At 41.0% G+C, this 12,459-nt stretch overlaps 1 protein-coding gene across 1 annotated transcript in view; it reads right to left on the minus strand.

Annotated features, from left to right (window-relative positions):
• The window catches only part of si:ch73-206d17.1 (tyrosine-protein kinase STYK1), a 103,500-nt gene that overhangs the window by 33,855 nt on the left and 57,186 nt on the right, over positions 1–12,459 (minus strand). The window contains exons 4-5 of the mRNA XM_060852260.1: positions 11,168–11,401; positions 4,089–4,270 (exon numbers count right to left, since the gene is read on the minus strand). Coding sequence (XP_060708243.1) covers positions 4,089–4,270; positions 11,168–11,401 — 416 coding nt within the window. The remainder of the gene's footprint in view (positions 1–4,088; positions 4,271–11,167; positions 11,402–12,459) is intronic.

The raw sequence follows: 12,459 nt of genomic DNA on the forward strand, positions 1-12,459 counted from the left end.
ATCATTCACATATAACACAAACAGTGGTCCCAGCACGGATCCATGTGGAACACCACTGGTCACAGTTCTCCATTTTGAGAAACTTCCATCCATTACTATTCTCTGTCATCTCGGGCTGCCCAGTCAGTTCTCTATCCATCTAGCTAGTACATCCTGGACCCCGTGTGACTTCACTTTTTCCATCAGCTTACCATGGGGCATCTTATCAAATGCCTTACTGAGGTCCATGTATATGGTATCTATAGTCCTTCCCTCAATCAACTTTGGTCACTTCCTCAAAATAATTCTATTAAGTTGGTAAGACATGACCTTCCCTGCACAAACCTGTGTTGCCTATCACTGATAAGCCCATTTTCTTCCAAATTTAAATAGATACTATCCCTCAGTATCTTCTCCAGCAGCTTCCCTACCATTGACGTCAGGCTCACCAGTCTATAATTACCTGGATTATCCCTGCTACCTTTCTTAAACAAGGGGACAACATTAGCAATTCTCCAGTCCTCTGGGATTGGAGCAGCTATTAACTTGAATCCACAACCTTCTGATCTTTTATCCAAGACATTGACTTAATCTTTGTAAAGTTTGCAATATGAATCCAAGGCAAACACCACATGTTCCATCCAGTCAATCAGATGCCATACGATCGATCTCTACCATCAACTACCTCCCAACCAGTTACCAACCCGATGCTGCACTTACCCAGAAGACTGAGTTTTCGTTGTTACCGATAATCTTCAGTCTGGAACCTGATCGTAATGCACCTTCCAACCGTCAACAAAAGCAACACGCATAAACATTGTCATATCACTAGGATAATGACCTCCATGAAATTTATGTAAATTCAATAAACATTACCCATCCTTCCCAAGCTGATACTAGCTGTTCTGTTCATTTTTGTCAATCTACTCAGTCTAGTTACCAATGTTAGACGCAGTAATTTCCAACAACTGGCCTCAAACTCAGATCTGCACTTTACTGGTCTGCTTCTCTCTCAAATAATGGAGCAATTTGATATTCCAAAGCTACTCCTTTGGAATATTGCTTCTGTAACAAATGTCTCCCTAATTTAATTACCTATTTGCTTCTATTGTTCTAGGGCAGAATCCATAAGCTGTTGGAGTGGTATTTATCCTCAGATTATTTTCCGTTATTTACCAATGCTTTACATTAATTCAGTAAGTTCCTCCGTTTAACTTGTATCACTGGGGGTTTGCCTCTCTTATTCAGAGTGAGAATGGATATAAAACAAAACTTGGTATTTTTGTTCTTCTTCATTCTGGAGTGGGTTAAGAGTGTGTCAGGGAAGGCCAGCATTTGTTGCATTTCTCCAATTGCCCTTGAACTGAATGACATGCTGAGCTATTTCAGAGAGCAGCTAAGAACCGATGACATTGCTGAGAGTCTGGAGATACACACTGGCTATCTGACCTGGACCCAATAGATCTTCTTCCCCCAAGGAAGATTAATGAACATGACTCTTCCATTGCTCCCACACCCACTCTCCACCCTCAAACAACAAACAGGAATGGTCAGTGAACTAACTTTTAATTTGTTACAATAAATTTCATTCTGATGAAGGTCGATTTTCCTGCTCCTCAGATGCTGCCTGACCTGCTATGCTTTTCCAGCACCACTCTAATTTAGACCCGTAATAAGATTTGAACCCATGCTCCAAGAACATCAGCCAGAGTCTACAATTTGGCATTGCCGCTGATAGATTACCATTAAAATAAATAAATATCACAGAATTCCTAAAAGTCTGGAAGCAGGCCATTCGGCCCATTGAGTCCACGTTGACCTCCAAACAACATCCCACTGAGGCCAACCTCCCCCCATCCTATCCCTGTAACCTTGCATTTCACATGGCTAACCCACAGATCCCTGGACACTACGGAACCATTTAGCATGGCCAATCCACCTAACCTGCACAACTTTGGACTATGGGAGCACTCAGAGGAAACCAGGAAAAGACACAAACTCCACGCAGCCCAGAGGCTGGAATTGAACCCGGGTCCCTGGTGCTGAGGCTGCAGTGCTAACCACTGAGCAACTCTGCTGCACCATTGTGGCATCATGTATATCACATATTTCTCCCAATGCTACTCCCTTACCATTGTGATGTTCTTAAAATATTCTTAAAGTCTTTTATCATTAACTATAAACTATTACAAAGTTATGTGGCACTTTAATTCTTGTGAAAAAAAATCCCATAATAAAAATGGATACTTTGAATCTTCATATGGATTAGATCAATCACATTGGCAAAAGTAGCTGTGATTCCAATTTAGAGCGCATCGCGACAATATGTTCTGGCACCAACCAGGGAACGGGCTATTTTAGCCCTGGTGATAAGAAAGGAAATAGAACAAATTAATGACCGCACAATAAACATCATCTTGAAAACATGATCATAACATTGTTGAATTTGATAGCTACTTTGAGGGTCAATGTTTTGGATCTGAAGCTGATATTCAAAACTTAGATAAAAAGATTGTAAGGATATAGAGAAACTGAGACAGATATTTAGGCAGATATTTGCTCTCTCTCAAAACTCTATTTGAGAAAGACAGATGACAAGAAAGACAGATGGCAAGAATGATGCACAACTCAGGAAATTAAAAGATAGTATGAAATTGAAAGAAACGGCATTCGAGGCTAGTGGAAGAGCAGAAATTTGCAAACATTTGAAAACCAGCAAAAAAGTAACTGCAAAATGTTTACAAGGGGAAAATTAGAATGAGCGCAAACAAGTTAGACATAAAAGAACAAACAACAATTATATGAAGAGGGAAGCATTAATAAAAAGTACTGGTCCCTTCAGCAATTGAAAGTGGGAAATGATCAGAAACAAGGAAATGGCAGAGAATTTGTATTTTGTACTTGTACAAGACACAAAAGCATCCCAAAAACAACAGGAGAAGAAATTCATGGGGCATAAGGGAAGAGATATTTAAAATAATGAGCAGAGAAAAAGTGCAAAGAAAACAATTGGGCTTAAAAGGCTGACACATTCCTGAACCTGATGACCTGCAACACAAGATGTAGAAGAAGCAGGCTATTCAGCCTATTGAATCTACTGTTCTATTCAATAAGATCATAGCTGATGTCATAATCCCAAACTCCACTGTCCTGTTGTTTCCCACAATCCTAGATTCCTTTACTGGTTAAAAATCAGTATCAGCCTTGGACATATTTAATTGCCCAGCCCCCACAGCCCTCTGTAGAATTCCACAGATTCACCACACTCAAAGATTCCTCCTCATTTGACTTAAATGAGCAATCCCTTACTCTAAGATGATGTCCTCTGGTTCTTGACTCTCCCTTAAGTGGAAACAACAACCTTTCTATGTCTACCATGGCAAATCCTTTAAAGGATATTTTCAATAAAGTTGCTTCTCATTCTTCTAAACACCAAACCTACTTACCTAAGAACAGCCTCTCTACACTCAGACCAACCTAATGAGCTGTTCTTTTTTTCCTTAGATAAAGGAGACCAGAACAATTCACAGTATTCCAGTGGTGATCTGGCCATTTCTTGCATCCTAGAATCTTGTAAGAAGCAACTGCAGATATTGGACAATGACTGCAATCATCCAACATTCCCTAGATTTTACAAGAGATCCCAACAGACTGGAAAACCACTTCTATTGAAGAATCAAGGCAGAAAGAGAGCAGATTTCTCTAGGCCAGCTTGTCCAGCATGTGTTATTAGGGAACTATTGGAAACATTGGAGTACACGATTAAGTGAGGTAAGCAGGACATTCTGAACATCAGAAACAATGTTGACTCTGCTGAATTGAGAGGATTGTAAATCATGCAAATTACTTATTGTAGAATTCCCAGCCTCTTGACTGATCTTGTAGTCATGGTGCTTATACAGCTGGTCCAGTTGAGTTTCTAACCAATGGTGGCAATGATGATGCCATTAATCATTCTGATTCAGGAATTGAACATTTCAGTCATCTCTTATCAAATACAAATTGTACAACAATTATAATACAACCATTTGTAACTATTGACATCAAGGCAATAATTGTACTCTACTCTGATAATGAACTTTGAAACAAAAAAAAAGCTATCCACAAACCTCACGTAATTGCCACAATGAATGCAATAGGCAGCCCCCGCTCACATACTCCAGAAAGATGTAGAGGGGTAGTTTTTCTGTCCTGCAGCCCAACAGTTTCACAATGGAATCATGGTTACAAACTTTCATGTGGAACTTCACAAAGTCCAAGTATTCCAAAATCTCCTTTGCATTTGCATTGTCTAGAGAAAATGAGACAAACATGAAACTCAGGTTTGTAGATTGCGAATAGCATGTGTTGCTAGAAATGGAGGGGAAAACATAGGACAATCAGTACCTCTCACTGACTTCTATAGCATTGGAAAATACCACTAGAGCATTGGGCATCTGCGTGTGGTCGGGACAGGTTTTTCTGGCCTCCCAAAAAGACAAGTTTCTGACTGTAATGGATTGTCTCTTGGCAGATGATGCAAAGCGTCACCGGATTTCAGCCTGGCAGAAAACCCAGGGTGGATTCTAGGATCAGATCCTGGTTATCATGGGATATGAAGGTCCAATTTGCAGATAGCCACCTATATTAGGAGGGAGTGCAAACCAAACTCAGGAACAGGAAATCCTGCAATAAGAATTAGAGTTAGGCAGTAATTGGTTCAATCCTAGCTGCTCATCTGCCTGGTTTCCACTGGGCTTGTCACAGGGTTAAGATCAGCCTCATTGAAAAGTGAGGTTGCAGCTCCCTCTGCTGACACCCATACTTCAACTCCAGAGTAATACCCTCATTAGCAAAACAATTTCTGTCTCTTAACTGAGCAACAGCAGTGCAAAATCAAAGATCATCGAACCCTGTGTCCTTGTAATAATAAACAAATACATTTTTATATTACATTATTGTAGTATGGTATTGATGGCCTGAACAGTCTCACAGTGTAATGGAATCTGTAGTAAAACATCCAAGCAGAGGCAGAACACCTTTGCCTTCAACTCAGCATCAATACATACAGACGGCTTAATCAAAAAGACTGGTTTTGTTTTGATTGTCTTCAAAGCAAGAGGGGGGGGGGGGGGTGACAGGAAGTTCAACAAAACTCTGCCTTGACAGCTGAAGATGCACTCACCAATGGCTGAGGAAATCACAGTTGCACCAAGTGCCAGAGTTGAAGGAATACAAGGTTCTCAAAAGATGGTATGATGTTGCAAAGATAAAAAGGAGTGAGGTTGCGGAATTTAAAATAAAAAGAAGTGTGGCAGAACCAGAGGCCAGTGTGATTCAGTGTCACGGGGATAACAAGTGAATGAGACTTGGTACAAACTGAAATGTTGGGCAGAGAGTTTTGTATTCACTTAAGATACTGGAAGACTCCACGGGCACAAATCATTCAGCCAAATTCTGGGCTGATGTCAAGTAAAATTTTTGATATCACTTGCTTGTACAGCTGACCAGTACAAATTCAGCAAACAGTAGAACATGATATGCCTTTACTGTCACACAAGGACCTTCAGACTTGAAAGAAAAAGATCGTGACCACTCTGTTCCACATCAGCACGAGTTCAAAGATCAGGTCACCCTTCCCTCCCACTTGTGAAGCTGAGGGATGGCCTGAAATACAATTAATGTCTCCCAGGAAACCAGCCCATTTCTCTCAAAAATACTCATTAATGTCTACGCAGGATCAGGTTGGGGACTACAGCAAGGATGTGACCTCAAGATAATTTCAGATCCTTTCCAGAGTGAGTGTTACCATGCTGATCAGAACCTGGATTCACTAGTTTGCAACTCACCTGTACGTGAATAAATTCTAAGTAACTCAAAATTATTACAGAAAAGAATCAAAACTCCCAGCCCCAAAATCAAAGTGAGACTAAGAAATAATTTCAAGATTATTATGCATATGCAGTGCCCCACCTCCCATTTCCCCACATCTGAATGCCCCAAGCCCATTCCCCCTTACCCCAGTGCCTCTCCCTAAGTACACTGATTCCTTATGAAAACGTATGTAACTGGTGATTCAGATGAAGCAATGGATTTCAACTCATGTTGTTTACACTTAAGATGCACACCACTGGGGAGTTAACAAATACATCTGCAGCAAAACAAAGCATACAGCGACTATCTTTCAACAGAATTGACTGATTTATCAAAGTGCATTTTGCCACAGTGTACTTTAACATATCCACGTTTAGAGTTTTTGCTGGTGAACGTTATGAACAAGAGTGGGCCATTCAGCCCTTCTAGCCTGCTCCACCGTTCAATAAGATCATGGCTGATCTGATTGTAACTCCACCTCTACATTCCTGTGTATCCTCGATAAGCTTTCATCCATTCACTGTCGGCTTGTGCAGGTGGTAGCAATGAAGTGTGTTGACCTAGAAATTAATGTCCTATACAAATCAAGCTGGCATAACTGCAAGAGTTGTTCCTTTTTAAAAAAAATTTCAGAAATGGACTTTTATGGCTGGACATTCCCTTTGAGGTGAGAATGATTATCTGTATTTCCCGCTCAAAGTGGTCAATGATGTCATCATCATGTGATCACAGTCTTAAAGTGACAGCCCACCATATGTACACATTTTTTACAGCAGACATTCCTGCAATGAAACCACTTACAGTAATTAGTCGTATATAGTCAGTAGGCAAGACATTCTAGAGGATGTTGATTCCAGTGTGATTGTTGGCACACCCACCTTGTTTATATTTCTAGTTGCTTTTAATCTCTGGTGTTCTAGGTATGCTAAGAGCATCATTTGTCAGTCTTTTCCTGAGCTGACAGCATGTTTGGAGATTTGCACAATGTCATTGTATCTCCTCCACGAAGGTAGTGTCTCCCACAGATGCTTCAGTTACTATTCTGTCCTCATGTATATCCAGGTCTCTATGTGGCAGTTATTTGACAATCTTAGGTTAATGTTGTCTCTGGCACATTCATTTTTGCTCCCAAGAGTTGATATGCATATCTGCACCATTCTACATCTGCAGAGTGTAGGAGTCAACCAACCAATGGTTGGTACTCATCTCCCGATTGGTACAATTCTTCAGTAACACTTCTTGACATTTTGGAAAATATGGCATTTTGCCTTGTTCTCTTATTGTTCACAGGAATCAACAGAATCAGGTTTTCAATATCTTTCGTCATGTGTGGTTTTGTCAAATCAGATATTGTGCTCAACTGATATTTCAAAATGAGTAGTGCCAGAGAACTCAGTTATCGAGTGGGCTGTGGTTTGGTCCATTCACAAAAAATGTTTTGTTGCCTGAATAAACCTTTTAGCTAAATCATCGATTGCTGGATGATGAGGAGCTGATCCAATGTATTGAATTCTGTTCTGCTTTAGATAGTCTATCAACTCTTCTGACACAAACCATGGACTATTATCACTAACAAGTGGTGATAACCAAACCTTGTAAAGATCATCCCCACTCTCTCAATTGTTTTGCCAGAAAATGTCATCTTTGTGATCTACGTGCATCTGGAAACTGGGAAGAGATCTGCAGAGCATGATGTACAAATATTTTAAGCGCTACCAGATTTTATATCGTCTAAAACAAGATTATAAAGTCATAGAGATGGACAACACAGAAACAGACCCTTCAGTCCAACTTGCCCATGCTGACCAGATATCAGAAATTAATCTACTCTTATTTGCCAGCTTTTGCCCATATTCCATTAAACCCTACTGATTCACATACCCATCCAGATGCCTCTTGAATATTGTAATTATACCATTTCCTCTGGTAGCGCATTCCATACACATACCACCTCGGTTATAAAGTTGCCCGTCGGGTCCCTTTTAAATCTGTCCCCTCTCACTTTAAGCCTATGCTCTCCAGCTTGAGACTCCCCTATCCTAGGAAAATGACCTTGCCTATTTACCCTATCCAAACCTCTCATGATTTTATAAACCTCTACAAGGTCACCCTTCAGCCTCCAATGCTCCAGGGAAAACGGCCCCAGCCTCTCCAGAGAGCTTAAATCCTCCAACTGTGGCAACCTCCTTGTAAATCCTTTCTGCATCTTTTCAATTTTAACACCTTTCCTATCACAGGGGGACCAGAATTGAATGCAGTATTACAAAAGTGACCTAAACAATGCCCTGTACAGCCACAACATACATCCCAACTCCTATAGTCAATGCATTGACCAATAAAAGTGTACCAGATGCCTTCTTCACCAGCCTATCTACGTGCAACTCCACCTTCAAGCAACGAGCAACCTGCACTCCAAGGTCTCTTTGTTCAGCCACACTAAGTGTACAGTCCTGCCCTGATTTGATTTTCCAAAAAGGTATTCCTCATGCAGCTCTTTTCTTTCTGGATCTCTGCCCCAGCTCAAGCCATTGCCCTCCGTGGACAGTCCTCATACTCAGTGTTCCTTCAGGGTGAGCATGTGATGAGCCTCTTCTGTGCTGGTCACCTCTTCCCTGCAGTGAATTCCTCTTTCTTCCCCATTGCTGACTGTACCTGTTTTGTTTCAACAATGATATATTTTGATTTATTTTCTCTTTATCAAAGTGCTTCTAGGATCTGCAGCAAGGATTCAATTTGTTTTTAACAATAAGTGGCTTGACCCAGTGGATTGCAATGCATGTGGCCAGTTTACGTCTTACGTTATATTTGGAGGAAGACGAGGAGTCCAAAGTGTTAAACAGCGAAGGCTTTATTATGAAGATGGTTATTCAAAAGGGACCAAAGTTAGACCCAGCTGTTTCCTGTCCAAAATGGCCAAGGATATCATTGTCACATGACCAGACTTTTAAAAAGTGACAGTCCACCATATTTATACAAATACGCAATATTACAATCCTACCTCCTACCTGGCACCATCTTTTTACTGGGGTGGCAAAGATATAGTGAAGTCACCACTACAATTTCCTGAAGCACGTAAGATGGGAGTGGAAGTGGGCGATGCTGTGTAGATCTGTTGTAGACATTCTAACCAATCACTGGGGCATAGGGCAGTTCCACACATTGGAGTTAGGTATCCCAGGTATCATTGTTTCACCTATTTCAAAGGCTCCATAGATGGCTAAACCGTCAATTGATTTAATCATGGGCGGCACGGTGGCACAGTGGTTAGCACTGCTGCCTCACAGCGCCTGTAGACCCGGGTTCAATTCCCGACTCAGGCAACTGACTGTGTGGAGTTTGCACGTTCTCCCCGTGTCTGCGTGGGTTTCCTCCGGGTGCTCCGGTTTCCTCCCACAGTCACAAAGATGTGCGGGTCAGGTGAATTGGCCAAGCTAAATTGCCCGTAGTGTTAGGTAAGGGGTAAATGTAAGGGTATGGGTGGGTTGCGCTTCGGCGGGTCGGTGTGGACTTGTTGGGCCGAAGGGCCTGTTTCCACACTGTAAGTCTAGTCTAGTCTAGAGGGTCCAATTCATACATTAAACCTGAACCTCCATACTACTAAACATAAAAGAACACGTCATCCACTGGACAAAGCACTCTGTTGTATCTGAATGTGGTCACAATTTTTAAAAAAATTGAAATTAATAATCTACAATGACCACGAAACTATTGTCAGTTGTTGGAAAAACATGTATGGCTAACTCCTATCTTGCAGGAAAGGACCATCTTCACTTGGTCAGGCCCATAGTAATGTGTTGACTCTCAACTACTCTCTGAAATGATCTAGCAAGCCACTCAGTTCAAGGGCAGCTAGGGACAGGCAATAATGCTGCTCAGCCAGAGGCACCCATGCCCCACAATTCCCAATGTCAGTTTGAGAGTGCATCTGGATGGAACTGGTCATGCTTATCATCCAAGTTACAACAGGAGCCAGTTGGCACAAGGTTGCAATTTTGGCATTCTGGGTCCCTCACACCTGTGTCCAATCACTACACATCTGTCCCATGCTCTGACAGCAAAACCCAACTTATATCATTCACCACACATCTCTCTAGAACCACAATGACCAGTAACATTAAACAGTGCCAAAGCTTACTACTATGTTTTTAATTCGATATAAAAATTCTTCAATGATGAGTCCTTAACCCTACAGCATTAGACAACTGAAACGAAGCAATAGTAAAATCCAGAATATCAAAGTTTGCATTTCACTTTGAATATTCCAGTTGAATGTGCAATATTGGTCAAGAGCTACAGCTGGCCAAGAATGTTAGGTTCTAGAAGGAGAATGTTGGCCACATCTGTAATTTGAAAAAATGAAGTTAAGCAAATATATAAAAGGATTGTTCTGATGCAATCCACAATATACAGCTATTGGTAAGGATTTGGTTTTCAAGAGTTACTTATCCCACTGTTAAAGGCTGTAGATGAGTAGGGTTGACTCATTAAAAAAAAAAGCACGTGATGAATTGAAAGGGTTCTGATCTCAGTCGATGGTACTGTTACACAAGTCACATTCCAGAATGAACTCTGGGATAATAGATCATTTTTCTGTTTGAGTTCTTCAGTGTGGTTGGTCACCACTGTGGTATTCACATGAGGCTGCAGATTTTCATTAACTGCTGCACAAAATTTTATTACGCAAAAGAAAAACAAACAAATCTGGCTAAATATAGAACTGGCAAGATCTCAATTACACAGAATGAAGTGTCAACCTATTTCCTGACACTACTCATTACAGAGACAGAAATCCAGAGAAATTGCACACCCATCTCTGCTCTTAAATTTCTAATTAACTGATTCCTAGTAGTTTCTTGGTCATGAACTGTGGAAACAAGTTGATAAGTTTGTGCCAAGTCTGACATAAACTTTTCCAAAGTCTGAGAGCCTAAACTTTCTCAGTTCTAATAATATGCAGATTTCTAACCACATTCTCCTAGCTTGCAAGTTTCACAATTGAACCCTTTATACAGAGGTGTCATTGTTCCCAGAATTCCTTTTAAAAGAGAAACTAAACTGAACCCATGTATGCTGAACAAAATTAAAAGCAATGCTAGCGGTCTTACACGTTTACCCTGTCAAAAACAATAATATAAACACATTTCCACAAACACCACAGTGGTCTGCAGTCAGTAGCTTTATGACAAACGCTGGATTTTAAGTCATTAGTCCAGAAGGAGACTCTGAACTTTCTTTTTGTTTTTAAGAAAAGCAATCCCTCCACAGAAGGTAAACTTCCAAATGTGATGCTTATACTCTGTCATCCAAAAAACATTAAGGATCATTCATCACCTACCATGGAGAGATTTGAATACAGCTTTCACTTCTCCAGACCCATCTGTGGAGAGGATATTAGCCTTGTATATTGGTCCATAAGTTCCACTCTGCATATATTCCAAATTCCCAGTCAGATTTTCCGGTGGGATCTCCCATCGATTGAAAGAGGGATCCCTGGCTGCCAGAATCCGTTCTGTTGCATTGGTCATCGATTCGTATTCATTCTCCAACCGTTTTGCAGGATTGGGTTTATCTACAAAAGATTCATGATCAGAAACTACAATTACTCAAAACAAAAAGTTAAACCAGCTATAAGTAAAGACAGCACACAGTAAATCGATCCGTTTGAAGCTGTGGGTTGTGTATGAATCTACAATAATACCTAGAACAGAGCCACAGGATGAGCAAAGGGTTTGGAATGTTTCAGATTCTGAAAGCCCAAACCCGAAGGAGGAAAATGATCGTAATTTAAAGAGACAGAATACAATCATACAAAACAGCAATCAGGTTGCTCAGGATGATATTCCCAACGGAGGACCTCACAACATTATACAGAGTTGCCAACCCTCCAGGATTGGTCTGGAGTCTCTGGGAATTGAAGCTTGATCTCTAGGTGTTGCTGTGTGCTACCCTGGAGAAAAATCACATGGATCTTTGATAAAAGACTGGGTGGGGGATGGTGTTTATCAGTTTCTTTGCACAGTCTTCTGTACCAGATGTAACAAATATTGAAAATGGAGGTGAAACAAAGACTGTTTTGACCGATGTTCAAGCACTATCCAATTGGGAAATGAACATTTTCACTTTCTAATCGGTGTTCGAACACAATAGATCGTAAGAGTGGCTAATGATTGGCGGAAGTCATGTGAGGAATTCTCCTGGAATATATTTAAGAAGAGTTGGCAACCCTAATTCACAACCAAACAGGTTCTCTCAGTATGTTTCAGACCATCTGAAAAAGACGGTAACAATAAAAACTGGTCTGATTTGCCCCACACAGCATTTGATGATGTGGTGATAAGGTGCCTCTCATACCCCTGAACCACAATGCTAATGGAGTTAGAACACAGAACTGTGCAGCACAGGAACAGGCCCTTTGGCCCACGATATTGTGCCGAACAGGACGCCAAATTAAACTAATCCCTTCTGCCTATCCATGATCCATATCCCTCCTTCCATATTCATGTGTTTATCCAAAAGTCGCTTATAACTGCATCCACTACCACCCCGGCAGCACGTTCCAGACTCCTACTACAGTGTAAAAACACTTGCCCCCAACATGTCCTTTGAAGATTCCCCTCTTAGCTTGTA

This window comes from Hemiscyllium ocellatum, chromosome 37 (assembly GCF_020745735.1).
Source record: "Hemiscyllium ocellatum isolate sHemOce1 chromosome 37, sHemOce1.pat.X.cur, whole genome shotgun sequence".
Lineage (NCBI taxonomy): Eukaryota > Metazoa > Chordata > Chondrichthyes > Orectolobiformes > Hemiscylliidae > Hemiscyllium > Hemiscyllium ocellatum.